At 42.3% G+C, this 21542-nt stretch overlaps 1 protein-coding gene and 1 long non-coding RNA gene across 13 annotated transcripts in view; one reads left to right on the top strand and one right to left on the bottom strand.

Annotated features, from left to right (window-relative positions):
* AKAP7 (A-kinase anchoring protein 7) overlaps positions 1-1687 on the bottom strand; it is a 134570-nt gene extending 132883 nt beyond the window's left edge. For 3 of the 10 annotated variants that reach the window (XM_008518097.2, XM_070557136.1, XM_008518096.2), the window contains exon 1: positions 1175-1388. Coding sequence is in view for 3 of the 10 variants with exons in the window: in XM_070557131.1 (XP_070413232.1) it covers positions 1533-1551 (19 nt within the window). In the remaining 7 variants the exon portion in view is untranslated. Of the gene's footprint in view, positions 1-1174; positions 1389-1532 lie in introns of those variants that run through there. The other 7 variants (XM_070557130.1, XM_070557129.1, XM_070557131.1 and 4 more) reach the window with 6 other exon arrangements.
* Positions 1206-20583, top strand: LOC103549627 (uncharacterized). Of its 3 annotated transcripts, none has more exons than XR_011522114.1 (5): positions 1206-1304; positions 7530-7669; positions 9094-9338; positions 11254-11401; positions 17344-20583. It is a non-coding gene; the product is annotated as an uncharacterized lncRNA (long non-coding RNA). The 3 variants fall into 3 exon arrangements; XR_011522113.1 differs by having other exon boundaries at positions 9210-9338; positions 17344-20581; XR_544576.2 differs by lacking the exon at positions 9094-9338.
* Positions 20584-21542: the final 959 nt, after the last annotated feature.

The following is a 21542-nucleotide window of genomic DNA, read 5'->3' as shown; positions in this document are numbered from 1 at the left end:
ATCAAGCCATGCTGAGGCAGCGTCCCAAATGCCACAACTAGAAGGACCCACAACTAAAAAAATATGCAACTATGTACTGGGGGCTTTGGGGAGAAAAAGGAAAAATAAAAACCTTATAAATAAATAAATAAATAAAATCATAAGCACACATAACAGTGCGTATGCCCTATGATTTCCTGCAGGAAAAGGCTAAAAGATACAAATTATTTCTAAATCCTGACATAGCTGTACTCAATATATTTGTATTTTTTATTTCCGCTATTCGAATGTTTTAAACGGAGTTAATATTACTTTTAAAAGAAAACAATTAATGCATATATTTAAAATATATAATAAAACTCTACATTAAATGTATGCTGACATTCAAATAAATGGGTCCTTCCGCAAATGGCTTCATCAAACACAGTCCAAAATAGGAGAAAGGGATAGACAGTTTGCCCTCTGTCACACAAAATGCAAGTTTCCTCTGTGGATAATACGACTTTATCAAGCAAGACTCTCTTCTATTCCTCCACTAGGCATACTGTGTGTATATTCCCAAGGACTAATGGAAAGGGTCAACACCATCCATGTTCACCCCGGCTTAGCTACCAAAAATAGAAACGTCTTCCATCGAGATAAATGCTGAGACCTGTGTGATAAACAACAAGTCACCTGACCCCCAAGCTTTGGTTTCCTCATCATAAAAAGAACACAAAAGTACACCCCAAATTGCTAGAGAGAAATGGACAAAATAAGTTAATAATATCTTAAAAAGGGATGTGAGAAGACAGTAGCCTCCACAAACATCTTTGTGAATATGACCAAAAGAACGAGAGACGCTATCAGCATCCTGCATTGCAAGGCCACGCACTAAGCCAAGGAACTGGGCTGTGAATCCTCTCTGACAGCCCCCTACCCCTTCTCCCCTATAAACGCGACTCGAAGACTCACGCCCTCCGCACCCACCCACCAGGTTCTAATCATTTCGTTCCCGTAACAATTGTAAACTGTTTACACTACTTAACAGCTATTATAACACATTTGAACACTTCAGTGCTCCTTTATCTTTCTACACCCTTATATAAAATCTCGCAGAAAGCACCTTTTCTCTAATAGGTTTTTGGTCCCCTTCACCTAAAATCGAACCCTAACTCACTCTGCCCAGAAAGTTCACTTCACAGTAAGTGCTGACCTCAGCTGGAAACCAATTCTGGGCGGTCCTACAGATGTGGCGCCAGTTTAAAGAGGTCATTTCTGAACCTACAATCAGGTCCTAAATGGAGCAGTGCAGCGGTCCCGAGCTTCACTGTTGGCGGTTTAGGGTAAATATCGAGACTGCCTGCGGTTTGCGGACCACACGAAGCCCGGCGGAGGGCGGTGTGGGCATGAACTTTGTACCGAAGGTCACAGGATCAGAACGCGGGAAACAAAAGTGAAAGCGGGCGCCTCCCGGCGCGCGCTCGGACGGGGCCCCACGGCGCCGGGCGCCCGGGCTCTGGGAGCGGCGGGGGGCGCCGAGGCGGGCCCTCCCCGCGGCCGCGCGCGCTCACCGGCTCCGGGGCGCTCCATGGCGGCGGCGCCGGCGGGCGGCGCGTCTCGGCAGGCGGCGGCGGCGGCCCGGCGCGGCGGCCCGGGGCTGCGCGCGGGCGGGAGGCGGAGGCGGAGGCCGAGGCCGGGGCGGGGCCGGGGGCCGGCGGGCGGCGCGCCGGGGCGGGGCGGGGGGCGGCCGCGGCGGGCGGCGGGGGCTCGGGCCGCGGCGAGCAGGCTGGCGGGGACGCGAAGCGCCCCGAGCAGCAGGCCGCGCAGGAGCTGCATGCCGGGCGGACGGGCGGAAGGGGCCGACCGGGGCGCCTGCGGGACCGGATCCGGCTGGCGGCGCGGGGAGGGCGCGGGGCTCGGGGCTCCCCGGCGGCCGCCGCTGCAGCCCGTGGGTGTCCCGTGCGCGGCCTCGGTGCGCCCGCGCTGGCGGGGCTGCGACGGGCGCCGGCTGAGCGCGTCCCCTGGCCCGGCGTCTCCGAGCATCCGTGCGTTTCGTTTTGCCGAGAGCTTTCAAAACCCAGAGTTCTGATTACAGAATATCTGGAAAGAGCGAGATGTATAGGAACCAGACCTCGTCCATCTGTGTAATTAGATATTTTTACTTTGCTTTTTTAAAAAAGCCAAATTGTGGTGAAGTCACAAATTTTTAACAGTTTTCTCCCTAGAAATTAAATGGGAACCAGTTACTGCACGGGTGCGAGTAAAATGGGAGAAAAAGCAATTTAGTTAATTAAAAAAAAAACCTTTTGACGTTGGAACAGAATTCTCCTGGATTTTTCTTTCAAGTGCAAAGAAACCATGCAAGAAAATTAGGTGCATACCTCAGCAAATTAATGTAGCCTGTTTTTCGAATAGTAACACTTGGCTTATCCTGAGCGGGTTCGCGTCCTGGCAGAGTTTTATTGGATGGGGAGTGAATGTTCAAAAGGGAGAGGTGGTAATTGCTTGGGCAGCCTCAATTGGAAAACACGCTTCCACATATACTGCTGGTGATGGTAAAAAGGCCTAAGCTCCTGTGGGGACCTGAAATTGGCCACCCCAAGATATGTCTCTTTGGCATCACGATTATTTGAGGCTGATTGCTTTTGATAAACTGGGACAGGGAAGGAGGAATGGAACTTGCCCTTCGTTAGGACACATTTACATTTGTAAGGTAAATCTCTGTCTGTAAAAGTTGCCTCCCTCTGTACCAGGAAGAAGAAAGGAGATGACCTTCTCTCTAGAAACTCTTAATCAATACCAAAGGCAAGGACTTAAATCTGTATTTTGTTGTGCTTGTCTGGTAACCTCCTGTAACTGACTTCCCTCCCCCTCCCAACGTTGGCATTTCTTAAGGATTAAGCATCTTTCCTTAGGCTAGGAACTGATTGCTGCTGCGTGACTGCCCAGCTCCAGACAATCCACTTGCCTCCTGCTACACCCACCGAGATAGCAGACCATTACCTGCTGTGTCCATCAAGCAATGTGCCGACAGGGCAATCTTGTGACTATTGTGGGAGGGACATTTCAATCACATGTGAAACACCCTGTTTGGGGGTATATAACCACTCTGTGCACCCCACTTCTTCGGTGCCCTTTCTTCCTTTGGGAAGAAAGGCCCCGGGCCATGGTTCCTCATAAAGCTTTGTTTAATTTTCTCTTGCTGTTCTGTCTCATGTGAATTTAATTCGTTCTCCGGCCAGACGAACCCACATTTGGGAAGAGGAAATGTCTTCCTCCCCTACACTCCTCTCTGAGAGGAGATGTTAATATTAAAAATGAGCCAAAGGTCATGGGCATCACCTTTGTGGGGGACCTGGTCTGGTTCAGGGTGGTTGGTGATTGCATCTCTCAAACAGTTAAATGCTTCTGAACCCACCTTGAGTTCCTCTGGGCAATTAGTCGGTGACACTAGAATGGGGATGGGAGCAGACCTCGACACAACCACATTAGTTGACATAAAGACGGTACACAAGAAGTCATAAAGCCTGTTACTCTGATTTTAAAAGAATTCTAGCAAGTTGAGTATTTGGTTTGCACACGCATAGCAGTTATGCGCTGATTAGAGGGGAACAACAGGTTCCCCTAACATTTGTTTAATGCCTGAGCTCGGCCCTGAGGATGTGCAGGTGAATAGGACAGGTCTTCTTAAGAAGCTGATCCTAGTAGCAGAGGAAGAAACGTGAGTAACTGCAATAAGCAGTACACTAAAAGCTGCAAGAAAAAAAAGTGACCCATGTTAATATTGAAAGGGACCAGAATATGCCACCCCAAAACATGCTGCTTTGGCACAAGGATTATTTTGAGCTGGAAGCAATTGAGAAACCGCAGACACTGGAAGAACTCTGCCCTCCTCGTTTCAGCCTAAAAGGGCATAAATTTCCCTTTGTAAAGGTGGCAAATTTCCATTTGTAAAAGTTTCCCCCTCTTCCCGACCAAGAAGAGGAGAATAACTCAGCTGCATAGCAAACCTTACTAAACAACCGTTATTTACCATATGTGTCCTCATCCGCCACCTGAAGGCAGAGACAGTTTTAGAGGCTTTGTGCTCCCTGTGCTAAGTACTCAGATTTGTCAAAAGAGAGCAACCCACCCAAATAAGTTTCAAAAAAGAACCACCATCAAGAGTAATCTCAATGTGCTAAAGCTTCACCAGCCTGAGGGTAAAAATTAGCTGGCATTTAGATTGATATGTAAATCTTGAGAGCTAAATGAACGTACCTACTCCTGCCAGAACTCCAGCCCTTGTGAAATCCCTCCAAAATACCTCTGGGGTTCCAGTGTCTGACATCACCCATGAATCATTCCAGGCTGCCACCCGCCCCCATCCTGATACCAGCTCAACACAAGGTTGCCGTAAGGGAAGCCATATTGTAGAAAAGAACCGTATTGTAACTTTGAATGAGCTCTGATTAACTAACCCAGCTGGATATGCACCATCCAGGTACTGTGTAGCAGGACATACATGCTCTGTAGATGTTATGGCCCCTCCTGTCACTGAGTAGTTGCCCCAAGAACCCAAGTGTGGGTTTGGATATTTTAAATGTTTTTCCAAGTTGTTCTTTTTCCTTATGTTAAGAAGATGCAATCACCAACCACCCTGAACCAGACGAGCTTCACCACAAGAGCAATACCTATGACCTTTGCCTTAGTTTTGGTGCTAATATCTCTCCAGGAGGAGCTTAGGCCTTATTCCCTAACCTGCAGTGTATGTGGAAGCACATTTTCCAACTGAGCCTGTCCAAGTGATTACCCATGTCTCCCTTTTGAATACTCATTCCCCGTCCAAAATAAATGTCCCTGCTTCTCTTTGTTCTGGGGCACCCTGACTCTGGAAATGATCCCTCAGTCTCCTATTTGCTGCAAACATGCCTTACTTTGTGAGACAACTACCTCTGTGCAGAGTCTGATTTAACTTGCCAGGAGGGAACTCACTTTGGTTTCGGTAACACTCCCAGCTATGATAAGTTGATAACTTTGTTCTGAGTTCCTTAGGGATGTGATGACCCCCAGGCAGAGCGTCTATGCTGGTAGCCATCATCAATGGCAACTGAAAGATCTGGTGTGGCGACTCTGGCTGTTCCTTATAATTAAACTGGGGATCAAATGTGTTTCATAAACTAATCTCTAAACTGTCTGTGGCGGTGACTGGACAACTCGATCTCCAGAGTTACGGTGGCAAAACATGAGTGACTCTGTTTCATTCTATGATCCCTCTATGCCCACCCCTTTTGATGCGGGATCGGTGAGCTGAGGAGTCGAAAGAAAGATTTCTTAGACTCTCAAGATCTGGCAGTAGTGCTCTTTTATTTAGAGAATAGTGTGGAATAGCGTGGGGACAGGACCCATGGGCAGGCAGAGCTTCTGGTGCTGCCTCTGCTGCCCCCGCTGGCATGGGGACAGAGCCCATGGGCAGGCAGAGCCGCTGCTGCTGCCCCCGCTGGCATGGGGACAGGACCCATGGGCAGGCAGAGCTGCTGCTGCTGCCCCCGCTGGCATGGGGACAAGACCCACGGGCAGTCAGAGCTCCTGCTGCTGCCGCTGCTGCTGCCCCCGCTGGCATGGGGACAGGACCCATGGGCAGGCAGAGCTGGTGTGTGGGGACAAGACCCACGGGCAGTCAGAGCTCCTGCTGCTGCCCCCGCTGGCATGGGGACAAGACCCATGGTCAGGCAGAGCTGGTGCGTGGGGACAAGACCCACGGGCAGTCAGAGCTCCTGCTGCTGCCCCCGCTGGCATGGGGACAGGACCCATGGGCAGGCAGAGCTGGTTCGTGGGGACAGGACCCACGGGCAGTCAGAGCTCCTGCTGCTGCCCCTGCTGGCATGGGGACAGGACCCATGGGCAGGCAGAGCTCCTGCTGCTGCCCCCGCTGGCATGGGGACAGGTCCCATGGGCAGGCAGAGCTGGTGTGTGGGGACAGGACCCACAGGCAGTCAGAGCTTTTGCTGCTGCCCCGAGTTGAGGGTTAGGGCTAATTTTATAAGGCATGGGTACATGACTTATTTTTACTGGAAAAAAAGAAAAGATGATGTAAAAAGTCATTAAATGATTTCAGTGCAGATGGGGTCTGGTTATTGTGTGGTCATATAACTTTAGATACGAATCTGGCCATATAGATCGGCATGCAGGTGAGGATGCCCCGGGCTTCTCTCCCTGGGGCAGTCCTAATTCATACCATAAAAAAAGTCCACTGGGTCATATAGTTTGGCATGTAGGCCAGGTCACCTTGGGCTTCTCTAGCTGGGGCAGCCTTAATCCACATCACTTTCAGCAGGAAGTAGACAGACAGACAACGACCCCCCTGTTCCTGTTACCAGTATATGCTTATGCTGGGTTACAACTGACAGTGGGGAGTTGCTGGTGCTGTAGGGGAGGAAAACAATTCCTCTACCCATTTTAGGTCCTTCTGGCTGGGCTACAAATTAAATTGACGTGAGACAGAATAACAGGAGAAAATCAAACAAGTTTAATAACATGTATACGTGGGAGAAACCTAGGAATACTGATCAACTCAGCCATCTGGCCAAAGCTGCCACCTTAAATATCACCTTCAGCTAAAGACAAAGGAGGAGGTTGGGGATAGTGGTTTGGGATTTCAGAGGGGAGGAAGGCAATTTACGTGGAGATGGAAATGTTTGTTAAACAAGTTTTGTTGGGCCAAAAATGGGCTTGTTGCTGCCTTTCTATCACACCTATTTTACATTATACTATAGCTATCTTATGGCATTAGCTCTTTCCTGGAACAGGCTTTCTGTGTTAAATTCTTTTAGGCAGTTTCGGGAAAGCTCAAATGTTCTTCCTGCGTCTTCTGAGCCTTTGTTGTCTTCAGCTCAAAATAATCCACATACCAGCATGGCACATCTTGGGGCAGCCTGCCCTGAACCCCATCAGCACCACTCATGTAAAGAGTAATCTTTACTATACATATTGAACATTTTGTTCTTATCATCTTTAAACTAAATCAGGGTATAGGGTGTTGCTCTGGTCTCTGATGCATATCCAGTAAAACAAAAGATTATCAGGAACTAAGACCAGATATCTGCCCCCACCCAGAGACCAGATGCCTCCCCTACCCGGAGACCAGCCCAGTAGTCTTTGTTCTATAAGGTGGTTCTTTCAGACGTTAGCCATCTTCCCTCTTGCTGGCAGGCTGTAATAAAACACTTTCCCTCCTACCACCTGGCCTCTCTACTGTTGGCATTTCTTGCGGCGAGCAGACAGGCCCCCCTTAGGCAGTAACAACCCCTTGCCTCACCAGCTCCACTGGTTCAGTCTCCTCTCCAGGAAGTCCTCCACTCTGACCCAACCTCAGCTGCCTGGTGGTTCACCTGGCCACAGTGGATGCTCTTAGTTCTCAGGGTGACAATCTCTTGCAAATGAGGAGACCAGTTCCTCCTGTACGTGTTACACTGTGCTTAGTGGGTAAGGCAGGGTGAGTGGTCCGACAGGAGACTGTTTGAACCTCAAGAGCTACAGAATCCATTGGGAGAGCATGTTCCTTTTCCCACGCAGCACTTTTCTCCCAGTAGGACAATGTACACTGCCAGGATAACTGGCTTGGAAGGATTCCGGTTCAAGCTACCACATCACTCCTATTCCACGACCCTCCTTGACCTTCACTCTTGCTACATTGGCTCATTCCTCCTACAAGACCCCTTCCTATAGGGTGAGTTCTCTCTTTCTCTTGTGTGATATGCTCCAGTGCCCATGCATTTCTTCCAAACAGTTGGTGCTGTTTTAGTTCTTGTTCTAAGAGATGTCAAATGACAAAACTAAAACAATTGAGCAACCAGTTTGATGTTCTTTATTCAAGAGAATACAACCCATACACTGGGGGAGCGCACTGCCTCACAAGCAGTGGCCACTCTTTCAGGGGGATTTTGGGCAAGAGTGAGTTTATAGAGCGTTAGAACAGGCAACATGGAAAGGGGGCCTGTTTGGCTGGGGGTCGGGATTTGCTTATAAGGCTAGCAGGTCCTATATTTGTAGGGTAAGGTGAGCCAGCTAAAGCTGAGTTGGAGGATTGTGATTGGTGTTAGGTTTCCTTGACAGTGAGGCGTTTCCAAGATGTACATGCTGACTTAGGTTTAGATTTGTGGCCTGCATTTTGTGGGTCCAGATATACGAATTAACCTTATCAAAGGTTCTTTGGTCCTCCCAATAAACTACAGCTGTAAATGGTTATCAAGGAGGATGAAGCTATGCAGTTTTCCAAGACATGGTAAATAGCAGAAAGCCAACTGGGACCCTTGGTGACCCAGGGTGACTCAGGATGACATTCCGTTTTGTTGGAGGAGGAATATGTGTTTAATAATAAAACATGTATGCTTTTCAACTAATGTTTGAGTATAATATTTGTTTAAGAAATCACTGCATCTATTTAATAATAGATTTCTTTCAGTAGCTAGACACAAAGGGTCTTATAATATTAAATATCAGGGTGCAACATTTTAAATTATTTTAAATATTTCTCACTTAAAATGTAAAATTCCTAATTTTCGTGAGTGACATGTTGTTTTATACAATTTTTAAACAGAAAAATTCACAGAATAAAACTTAAAATTATCTATAATACATCAACTGGAAGTATATTTTTGTAGATATAGATATACATACACACACTGCTGTAGGATATATTTTATAAAAATGGAATCATGTTGCATATAGCTTTGTAACCTGCTTTTTTCTTGGCAATATTGTGACTAATTTCTCATATCATTGACTGTTCTATACTATAATTTCAATGGCTGCATATTAAATCTTTATATAAATGTGTCATAATGTATTTGATCAATCCCCTGTTGATTGTCTCTGTTCAATCTTATTTAAATTCATCTCAATTTTTCATCATTAAATGCTATGATAAATAGTTTTTTCTATAAGTCTTTATATATTTTTTATTATTTCCTTAAAATAAATTCCCAGGAAGAGGCTTGATAGGTAAAAGATTATGAATCATTATAAGGTTTTGAAACATATTGCCAAATTATTTACCAATTTATATGCTTACAAGCAGTTTATGAAAGTTTATGAAATTCTGCCATTATAAGTTCTTCCCTCCTTTTCCATTTTTTTTTCTTTTTGAGGAAGATTAGCCCTGAGCTAACATCCACCACCAATCCTCCTCTATTCGCTGAGGAAGATTGGCCCTAAGCTAACATCCATGCCCATCTTCCTCTACTTTATATGTGGGACGCCTGCCACAGCATGGCTTGACAAGTGGTGCCATGTCCCCACTCAGGATCCGAACTAGTGAACCCCGGGCCGCTGAAGAGGAGCGTGAGCACTTAACCACTGCGCCACCAGGCCGGCCCCCCTCCTTTTCCATTTAAAAGGTACAAAGGTTTGTTATTTTAACTTGAATTTCTTTAATTATTAATGAACTGAATATTGTTTCATATATTTAAAGCCATCTGCATGTCTCTCAATAAACTTTTGCTTATTTGTCTTCTAGGTTGTTTATCTTTTTCCACTACTTCATAAAAATCTCTCTATTTATTAATGATTTTAAAGCCTTTGTCATATATGTTAAAAACATTTTCCCTATCTTATTGTTTACAATTTCTGTACAGTCGTCTTTGGCATGCAGAATTTGAAAATTGGTAGGTAGTCTTATGTATTAATTTTTGTTAGTGGTTTTATTTCTTTGCTCTACTGTTTAAAAATATATTTCTTGGGCTTGCCCCGTGGCCAAGTGGTTAAGTTCACGAGCTCTGCTTCGGCGGCCCAGGTTTTCACCTGTTAAGATCCTGGGCGCAGACATGGCACCGCTCATCAGGCCGTGCTGAGGTGGCATCCAACATGCCACAACTTGAAGGACCCACAACTAAAATATACAACTATGTACTGGGGGGATTTGGGGAGAAAAAGCAAAAAATAAATAAATAAATAAATAAAAATATATTCCTTTTGCAAGACTATTTATAGAGCCTTTTACTTCTTCGTATCTTTAATATTTAATTCTTTAATGAATTGGGAACATAGTTGATTTACTGTATGAGAAATAAGGGCTTTATTTTTTCTCCAAAGATGCCGTTGTTCAAATGCCATGTGTTGACGTAAAAGCCATAGTCAAGAACTTCCAGGGCCTTTCCCCACATGAAACATCCCTTCTCTGTCACTTTTTGTTAGGTCATACTTTCAGTTAGTCACTTAATCTCACAAACTAAACCATGCTAATATATAAGTCCCTCTGAATTATTTTGGCAAAATACTGTACACCTTCTATACATACACAGGCAGCCACTTTATTTGCCATTAAACTGCTTTAATTTCTATTTGACAATGATCACTATCTAAACTGTATTATCCTTTGACTGTTCCCTTGTCCATCTGTCTTTCCTCCTAGAATATACGGTTCCTGAGGGTAGGCTTTTCATAGTCGTCACCCAGATCCTGGCACACAGGCATTTCTAAATAACTATTTGTTGAATTTGTTATTTATTTAATGAATTGACTAGAGATTGAGTCAATGCTAAAGAGATGAATGATGGGAGTCAAGGATGGAGATTTTGGAGGTCTGACGGCCTTTGGCTGCTGATTTCCCCACTCATAAGACCAGCGATGCCTGTGGACATTTATCCCACTGTCAACAAATTATTACATTTGTGGATATTGATTCAGCATTTACACAGCTAATTCACCTGCAAAGCATTACCTCTGAAATGCAGAAATATGGAAAGTAAATAGTAATTTCAGCTACTAATTATTGGCACTCTGCCTATTTCCAACCCAAAAAAAGAGAGAAAGTAAACAAGCATATCCAATTACAGTATGGTCACATGTTGTAAATCTGAGCAACCAAAAATAAGCCACAAATCTATTCACCAAAATAAGTTATTATACACTGTCTCAAGCTTCAATTTTGTTCATAAATATAATTTATTTAGTAAAGCAAATACTCGTTGACTTAAAAAAATGCCACTTGGAGAAAGGACAACTTCATAGCACACAGAAGGTTTTTCTGAAATCATGTCACGTAGGAAATTACCTTGATGCAATGTGGCCTCCCAGTCCACTACCAGGCTAGCTGTCATGGAGAGCAGGGAACAGAAGCACTCTCAGACCAAACCAAAATGCTTGCATCACACGGTTTATTCAGTCAATTAAAAATTCACAGTGGGAAGCAAGGGGAAAGAGGGGAAATCAACACACTTAGGATTGGATGTGATTGGGATGAATGGGCCACACTACCTGAATCCCAGAGTATGTGATATTCATGCATCCCGTCTCTCTCTGCTGCCGCATCAGTCTTGCCTGCTCATGGTGTGGTTATGAGGACCAGAATCGAGCTTCGAGAAAGAGGGCCAATTTAAAGAAGCTTCCCTAAACCACTGACGCATACGTGCTGTACTGGAAAGATGCCGGGACAAGTACTCCTGGCCACAGGTGCCTCATGGTAATTAGATACCCCTTGGTCCTTCCATCCCTTTTAACATGCGTCTACGTTTAACGTGTACGTGCTTCACCTACTCACCACTGATCTGTACGTAACACATCTTAGTTCATTTGTCCCATCTGTTTTCTTCTATAACAGATCTGAATATTCTCAAACAATACACCAAGTGCATGTAACAAATCTCTAACACTGACTGGTTAATCTGCTGCTATTTTCGAAACCTCTATTAGTCACCTTGGATTTCAACTTGGCATCAGAAAACCTCCAGAAAGTCTGACCTTAACTTCTGGGTTTCATTTAATTCTCCTAGCAGTGAATAGCTCTGATTCTGTTTCCAAGGTAACAGTAAAAGGAAGAGGTTGTTTACCTGTCTAGATTTTCCTCTCGGGGTTCTAAGGTTTGTACTTTTCCCACCCACTTAACTCCTTATTAAAACTCCTTTACTTGGAATGTATCTTTTTATTCCCCCTTACTCTTCTTAATTCCCAAAAAAAAAAACACAATGTAAAATGAAGGGACTACAAAGTGGAGTTCCTCTGGCTACCTATTTATCCAAAAGTCTCAGCTCCCTGTTTATACCTAGGTCTAACAAGTGTCCTCCTTCACCTTCCTTTCTGCTCTCTGGAGTTCTTTGTGGCAGCCCTGCCATCTGAATTTCTGTAGCAGACATCCACAAAAAGTATTACCTTCCTTTCCCGCCCCAGGACCTTCGTTACAGGTAGAGTGACCACCTGTCCCGGTTTGCCCAAGACCAGTTAGTTTTAGCATTGAAAGTCCCATGACCTGGGAAACTTCTCAGTCCCTGGCAAACAGAGAGGATTATCACTCTAACATGGACCAACAGGAATGAGATATGTGTCCAAGAGTGAAGATTTTTACGGACTGAGAGAGCCAGGAGAGGCGAGGAAGATGAGGTCATATTTGAGACCAAATATCAAAATTAGTGGATTAAGAAAGCAGGAACATAAGGGGTAACTCATTTCACGCTTGGGGAGGCAGGGCCCTGCAAGTAGATACAAAAGAGAGTGGGTCTACTAGTTTGACTGGTTCAAGGGGCAGAGGACTGGGAGAGAAGCCTGGAAAATTAGGTTGGGACCAGATTATGGAAGGTCTTAAATGCCAGCCTAAGCAACTGGGCCTTTATCACATAAGATTGGCATTGTCAAAGAACTCTGACCTTGGAACTGACGTGGGGAAGGATGGCTTTAGAAAGACAAATCTTTCAGGTCTGGGCAGGATTTATTGGAGATGGCAGAGTCAAAGTCCCAAGTCTAGTCAGTTCACTGTGGTACTGCAGTAACACAAGTGTGAGGGGCAGAAACCTTAACTAAGGTGTTAGCCTAGAAATAAAATGAAAGTGATAGATTTAAGAAGTTCCAGGCCAATCGTTGGTGAAAGTTAGTAATTGATAAAGTGGAGAAAGAGAAAGTGGATTGGCTTGCACTAAGACACTAGAAGTGGGGTGAATTGGGTGTTCCCAGAGCAATCCAAAATGAAGAGGATGACAAGTGAGAGGATGGTAAAGAGGGACGAGTTGAGTGAGCAAGATGGTAGAAAGTGTGTGCTGGGTAATGGCACTCTTCCTCTGATCTCTCAGACGTCTTCAGTAAAGTCGATAACTAAATTCTCCAATCTTAAGTGTGAGTGATTTTGTTGTGGAAACTAAAGACTGGGCAGCAGGGGGCTGGACTTTCACACGCCATCCGAATTTGAGCCAGTTTAGCTCGATCTTGAGGAGCAGGATCTGAATTCCAGTTAAATGCCCACGGAAAGAGAGGGACAGTAAAGGGGAAAAACTGATTGAGTAATGTTGGGGGTATAAAGTCAGAACACCATGAACGCGTTGATCTTAGATAGGAGGGAAGCAAGTTAGGATAGATGGATCCTGATGAGTATTTGGATAAAGTAATGGTTAAAGGAGCTACTTTCCAAAGGTGTCAGCTTTCTTGATGAAAATAGGTGGTGAAGTCATTTGCTGGGAGAAGAAGAAGACAGTGAGGGAAAATCTCGTTGATTTGGAAGTTTTACAGATGTACAAGTGGTCAGTGAAACTATGGGTCTGGCTGACGTCACCCAGGGAGAGTGTATGGAGTAATTAGGAGACTGTGGATGAAATGCTATCACCATCTTTGGGATAACAATCTGAATCTTTTTATAATACATTTCATCAGCTTCCTGAATTATCACTAATTACATTTCTTCCTTTCTGGGTAAGAATAAGAAATAATCACTGTAGGAACATGATTCTTTTTCTTCAGTCAAATGAAAAGGGATCATTTACGTATCATAAAGAATATACTAGTTTGTGTCATTACTCAGAGATAATGATGTTCTTACACTCTTGGTTTTGAGGTCATCTCTATTTCTATACACTAAAGTAATTAGAGCTCCTGACCACGTTTTGGACAAATGCCAAATTGGGAGATTAGGCTTAACAGCTCTAATTAGGCTTCCTGAATTTGATTAGTGCTGGGGACTAGTTTCTCATTTGATAGTTTATCTTACAAGAATTCCTGGCTGGAAGCTGTGTTGTTTTCTTGGCTACTATTTGTATCATGTACATCATGTAAACCATTATACTTTGATGAATCGCTGTTGTTACTTGCTAGTAAGATCTTCTGAATACTAAAAGGAAAGTGTTAAGAGCTAGGTCAAATTCCAATTTCTGGATCAGCAGGGCTGTGTATTATTTGTTGGTTTCATTGTCCTCCTAATGTGTTAGACAGTATTGAAGTTTTTGTTTAAGCTTCTCATTGTCCATTTTAAATGTGGGCTATAATTCTATTTTCAGGGACACATTAACATAGATTATATTAATAGGATATTAATATCTGGGTTAGCAGACTTCACATCTTTCCAAATTTAGTCATCTCATTGCTCACTTGACATAAATATTCCTCGTTTTTCAGTTGTGTAATTGATATTTAAAGCAGCGTCACACAAGACATCATTGGCAAGACTAATCTTATTTGCATGCCAATCAGAGTAAAATTGACAATTATACTGTGAGGTTTTCTTTGAATAATGTAAGAATTAGATGATACAAGAAATGGAAAAAAAAATGGAAAAAGTATAAAAGTCCCAGAAAGAAAAAGAACTGGAGTTAGAGGGGATTTGAGTCTATTCTGCCTTAACCAGTAAAGAATCCCCTTACAGATGGCCATCTGTTTGCATACGTTCACTACGTAACAGCTCTTTGCCTAAGGGTTTCGTGGTCTCAATTCAAAGAATATCTGTCATTGTCTATTGATCCAGCTACATAATGAGAGAAAGCCACCATAATTATAATCAACAGAACTGCAAAAATCCATGCACCATGAGGTACTTTTACCCAAGGCCCTCTGACTGTCAATCTTTATAGTAACATAGTCCATTTTACAGATATAATTTCCATACATAAATGAATAACATGTAATAGTTAATGCCATTTTTTATTTAATATTTTTTCAAATAGCTATTTCAAAAAGGTATTCTTATATATAGCATAATTTGCTCTATATTATAATGGTTTGTTGTATTATATCATCATTTGTTTAACCAGTCTCAAAATCTTGAATTTGAAATCTCAGAAATCTCTAAAGTTTGTCTGTGTTTGGCTTTCCAATAGAATGTAATCACACATATTCTTGATTTTTTTCTTTCTTTTGTATTATTCTCTTGACACAGACACCAAAAGTAAATTTAGCAAGTTAAGATTTTATGACTTTTTTTTTTTTATCAGATTGCTCTACAGAAAAAAAAAAGTGGTGTAAGAAACCTCTGCTCCCCAGGGCCGGCCCCATGGCCGAGTGGTTAAGTTTGGGCACTCTGCTTCAGCGGCCCAGGGTTTTACCAGTTCAGATCCCAGGTGTGGACCTAGCACCACTCATCAAACCATGGTGAGGTGGCGTCCCACATAGCACAGCCAGAAGGACCTACAACTAGAATATACAACTATGTACTGGGGGGCTTTGGGGAGAAGAAGAAGAAGAAGAAGAAAATAAGATTGGCAACAGATGTTAGCTCAGGTGCCAATCTTAAAAAAAAAAGTCCTCTGCTCCCCAAAAGTGCTCACTGCATTGTGTTTATTATTCACTTGGTATTTCTTACTTGTTTACAATTGCACTTCTTAAATCATCAGCAATGCTGAAATTTTTTTATTTATTTTTGTGTGTGAGGAAGATTGGCCCTGAGCTAACATCTGTGCCAATCTTCCTCTACTTTGTATGTGGGATCCTCCCACAGCATGGCTTGATGAGCTGTGCATAGGTCTGTGCCTGGGATCTGAACCAATGAACCCCAAGCCACTGAAGTGGAGCATGAGAACTTAACCACTACACCACGGGGGCTGGCCCCCTGAAATTTTTCTAATGGTCAAATATTTGTCAAGTGCCTAATATATTGCCAAACATTCACTGGGTCTTGTAAACAGGCTTCATTGTCCCTAGGACACGTGGGGTGGGTAGAGCATGGACCCTGAAAACCAGATTGCTCTCTGTGATGAGCTTTTGAGGCAGGCCTCCCAACCAATTGCCTACCAAATTAAATATGAGTTCCTCAGCTATCCATTCAAGGCCTGCCACAATTCATCTCTACATACTTTTTGGCCAGGGGAGTGTTATTATTTTCTGACACCTTTCAAATACATCAAGAAAACTAATAATTTGCTATTCCCTAAGCATCCTTGAAGACTTCCAACAACTATATTCTAGCGTATGTTGTAAGCTTCAGCTGAAATGTCTTCTTCATTACCTGTAGAAAAGATTTCAGTCCTTCCTTGACTGTCCATCCCATATTTCCCCCTCATCTGATCTTCCCAACCAAATCGGAACATTCTCTACCCTGACATTCCCCCGTGCTTTATTTGCACCTCTTTTGGGGTAGTTAAAATATTCTACCTTCATGACAGGTAAGCCTCTCATTGGACAGCCAGCCCTTTAAGGGAGCCTAGCGCTCTGCTTGGTATTTAGGACAGACCAGGGGTTTTTTGCCTGAAATAAATGACAAGTGGACTGAAACATGTTTACACACCAAGGCTTTGTCTCATCTATGCTATATAAGTGAAATGGAAAATCTAGGAAATTTCCAGATAACTTAAAACAATATTTTTGAATCAACAATCTAGTGATTTCCTCACCAAACCCTTTGAGTGGCTGCACTTTTATCAATCTTTGCCTGATTTTCTCTGTGCAGATTTGACTTCCATCACTCCCAAGGTTGAATCTCAAAGTATTTGGCCCCAAGAGCTTGAGCCAGTCCTGACAGAAGCAAGAAATTCATCAGCAGCTTCCTTTCACCGAGTGGAAGGCCTTGGAGTTTCATGTGAAAGTTTCAGTCCTGGTCCCTGGTGCTCCCTCCACAGTGCCTGCGCTCCTTGGCTGTTTGTTAAACTCGCTGATTTCCTTGCCTTACTTTAAATTGATCGAGACCCCCTGTAACATCTCCCTTCCATTTTTTTCCCCTCTACTAATATGGAAGTGATACTCTCTGTGTGATTTTTTTAAAGGAGTTATCCTAAATACTTAACAGGGATACTTACAAAAACCTAAAGTTAATATCTTTACCTTCTTCCCAAATAATACTAGGACCTTAGAAGGTTTTAACTTTAATCAATTATATGCTATTATTTCCTAATAATTTCAATTCTCTCTGACCATTTTTAAAAATTGTCTGTCTGCAAATCAAAAGTACACTAAGATACCACCTTACACCTATAGAAATGGCTATAATCATTAAGACTAAAAATAACAAATGTTGGAGAGGGTGTGGAGAAAAGGGAACCCTCATACACTGCTAGTGGGAATGCAAACTGGTACAGCCACTATGGAAAACATTACATAGATTCCTCAAAAAACTAAAAATAGAAATACCATATGACCCAGCTATCCCACTACTGGGTATCTACCCAAACAACTTGATATCAACAATCCAAAGTAACATATGCACCCCTGTGTTCATTGCAGCACTATTCACAATAGCCAAGACATGGAAGCAATCCAAGTGCCCATCGACTGATGATTGGATAAAGAAGATGTGGTACGTAAATACAATGGAATACTACTCCACCAGAAAAAAAGACAAATTCATCCCATTTGCGACAACATGGATGGACCTGGAGGATATTATGCTAAGCCAAATAAGCCAGTCTGAGAAAGACAAACACCAGATGATTTCACCCGTATGTGGAATATAAACAAATACATGGACAAAGAGAACAGTTCAGTGGTTACCAGGGGAAGGGAGAGTAGGGGGTGGGCACAGAGGATGAAGGGGAGCACTTCAGCACTTATGAGGTGACAGATAAGAAATAATGTACAACTGAAATTTCACAATGATGTAAACTATTATGAACTCAATTTTAAAAAAGGTATGAACAGAAAACAAAATTGTCTCTTTGTCTCTGGAGCACTATAGTTTTATTTTATGGATCTAGGCATGAATTTATTTTACTTACCTGCTGGAGACCTTGGGTTTCCTGAATCTGAGAATTGATATCTCTCAACAATTCAGGAAAATACTCAACCATTGGTTCCTTTATTATTGCCTATTGTTATTATAATCTCTTTTTTCCTTCTCCTAGAACTCTAATCGAGTTATGATAGAAATCCTAACCTTGTCCTCAATCCCTTTCAACCTTTCTATATTCTCCATTTCTCGGTCACTCTGAGTTTCATTTTGGGTAAGTTCTTCAAAGCTTTTCTCCAGGTCACTAATCCTTCCTTCAGCTTTGTCTAATATGCTGTTTACCCAGCCATGGAGTTTTGAATTTCAGGTATTATGTTCTTCATTCATTCATGGGCCTTTATTTGGTTCTTTTTCAAATCTACTTGTATTTTTTTCTAGTCCATTGCTCATGTTTTCAAGTTTCTCCTTTTATTTCTTTAAACATATTAACCATGTTATTTTATAGTCTATACTTGACAATCCTAATATCAAAAATCTTTGTGGATTTGACTATGCTTTCTGGCTTTTTTTTTTTTTCCTGGATCACACTTGTATTTCCTTTATTTCTTAGATATTTTGTGATTTTTGATTGTGAGCTTGTGTTGGACCTTTATCTGAGGAAATTCTTTGAAGCCTGTTTTGGAGTTACCTTCCTCCAAAAAGGATATGGTTTGTTTCTATGTCACCAGGGGGCACTATTAGCCTGGAAAAATTTAAATTAAATTCTTTACTTGGTGTTTTACACCACATACGTAGGATTGCCAAATAGAATACAGGATAGCCAGTTAAATTTAGATTTCAGATAAACAATAAATAAATTTTAGTGCAATATTTGGGACATATAGTAAACAATTATGCATTGTTTATGTGAAATTCAAGTTTAACTGGATAGTCTCTATTTTTATTTGCTAAATCTGGCAATCCTACCCATAGGTAGGTTGAATTTGGTTTCAAACTGACATAAGGACTTGCTTGAGTTTATGAATTTTCAGGGAATTGTTTTTCTCATTCTCCCAGGGCAAAGGTTGAGACTGGTAAATTTCCAATGTCTTCTTCTTTAAGGTGGATTTATTTCTTGCTCACTCTTATACTGAGAGTGTCATTCATTAGAATCTCAGATCTATTCAGCGATCTCCCATAGATCCTAGCTTTATCTGCTATCCTCTGCACACCATGTAATTTTCAAAAATGTAAACTCAAGGTCCATTAGATTGACCCTTAGGGTGAAAACCAACTTCACAGATCACTTACCTTTCAGGAGCTTTTTCTTTCTTTGTTTTTGTTTCTATAGATTCCTTACCATCTTGCCGGGTCCAGGAAGCATTTAAAGATATTTTTACATAGTTTATCCAGTATTTCTAGTTGTTTTTGACAGCAGGGCATCAGAAAGAAGGTGCGGTGAGGGGAGTCACTCAGAGTATCTCAAATGATATTCTCTCAGAATCAGAAGTCTTCAATCCCTCGTTCTTGCTAACCCCGAAATCTGGTTATTTCTGGTGTCTCCTCCAGTTTTAAATTCCTTACCAGCCATCGGGTGTAGTCCAGAGTCATTAGTATCATTTGACTTTGCTTTCCTCCTCTGCAAAGACTAGTGACCTGTCCGGTGACAGAGCGTGGGACCTTGCTCTGAGCTCCGTCTGATGATTTGGTCGCAATATCACATCTATTTCCTGCCAGTGCTCTTTCTCTGAGGCTAGAATCTACTTCTCTGTGCCCTAATCTCTTGAGGAGTTTTCTAGAATTCAGGGCAATCTAATGCTGCCACCACCACCCAAACTTGTCTTCTGAGTTAGTCCAAAGGAATCCCGTTCTGATTGCTGCATCTTACCTGCAGTTCCTGGAACCACACCTAAGACTCCTTGTGGGATTAGCCTTGGATTAGTTTTCTAGCTGCCTTTAGGAAGACCAGTTTTCAGAGGAGGGTTAGACTCACATGGGTACCACTGCCTTCATGGGTGAGTGGCCAGCAGCTTCTTTCTCTTCCCTATCAGTGCCAGTGTCACAGTTTTAACTTGTCTGTCTTCTCTGCCCACCCAGCACTGTACACTCTTAGTACCAGTGGCGTACTGGAGCTGGCTCGTACCAGATGGCGAGAACCAATCGTCAAACATCAGGAGTTTTGAGAGCTGGTGATTAAGCCCAGCTATTATCAAAAATTAAATTATAGAAACTTTTAATTAAGTAAATTATATTTAAAACAATGGTAAGTAGAAAGCTCTTAGAAGAAAACATAGAAGTCAATCTTTGTGTCTCGGGTTAGGCAATGATTTCTTAAATATGACACCAAAAGTGTAAATGACAAAAGAAAAAACATAAATTGGCCTGCATCAACATTTAAGTGTCATGCTTCAAAGGACACTACTAAGAAAGTGAAAATAGAACCCACGCAATGGGACAGAATATTTGCAAATCATATATCTGATTAGGAGCGTATATTCAGAGTATATTAAAAAAAACTCCTATAACTCAATTATAATAATAATAATAAATATATAACTCAATTAAAAGATATCCACAGAGACAGAAGGCAGATTAGTAGTTCTCTATAGCTGGGGAGGGGTGAGAAGAATGACTGGTAATGGTCACAGGGTTTCTTTCTGGAATGATGAAAATGTTCTAAAATTAGATTGTGGTGATGGTTGCACAACTCTGTAAATACACCGAAAACTACTGACTTATACACTTTAAATGGGTGAATCATATGTGTACAAATTATATCTCAATAAATTCTTAATAAAAAAGATAATATTCAAAACACACCATTGTCTAATTACTAGTATCTATAGGTTTCAGGTTATTTATTAAGAGATGGTGTCCAAGCGACTCCAGAACATGGGATCAAATTGTATATGATATTAAACCAGCAAGGAGTGTTTGTCTCAACTAATATCTTGTTTATGTCTTTATGTCAGACAGCCAGATGGCAGTGAGTGATAATGCTCTGTACTAATCCCTTAGGAAGACTAGTTTGCTTGAGATTTAGACACAAACAATAAGAAATATAACAATACCACAAAGCGCGTCGTGACAAAATGATTAGAATATGGCTTACAAAAGATCTGGTCACTTATCCTGCTGTACTCCATCAATAAATATTTGTTGAGTATTATAGAAAATGCAAAAATGAATTAGACGCTGTTCCTGCATGCAGTCAAGAAAATAGAAACCAATTTAAATATTTAAAGCTAATGGCATTTAATATAGAGAAGTGGGTACTTACAAACTTTTGAAAGAGCTTAAGGAGAGAAAGTCAGGGGAGCTGTCACCATCTTTCAGTTTCCAGAAAACAGAATCTGAAACTTCTTGCTTTCATGCAGAAGTCAGGAAGATGCAAGAGACGGAAATCAATAATCATGGTTGCCCGGCAGCACTGGAGTGAAAGGCTGGCAGGGGACTACGGAAGATGCTGCAAAAAGTCACATCTTATGTTCACATGTCCACTACCACTGCTGGGGAAAGGAGGATGGCTTCTACCTCCCTTCTGCCTTCTAATTCTACATCTCATTGGCAGAATTTAAACTGTATTGGGAACCCCCCTGGCAAGGGACTATGGAAAATGTAGTTTCCTTTCATCCAGCCCCAGAAATGAAGACAGAGCATCCAAGGGAATGAAAATGATGCTAAATACCAACAAATAATATCTGACTCATTACCCTCAGGGTAGTCAGGTAATTTTCTGAGACTGTACATGGTATGAGTTTGGGATTGTTTCTTAGTG

The sequence above is a fragment of the Equus przewalskii genome, chromosome 9, assembly GCF_037783145.1.
Source record: "Equus przewalskii isolate Varuska chromosome 9, EquPr2, whole genome shotgun sequence".
Taxonomy (NCBI): domain Eukaryota; kingdom Metazoa; phylum Chordata; class Mammalia; order Perissodactyla; family Equidae; genus Equus; species Equus przewalskii.
Note: the sequence above shows the minus strand (reverse complement) of the source record. Positions and strands in the feature narration are given on the sequence as shown.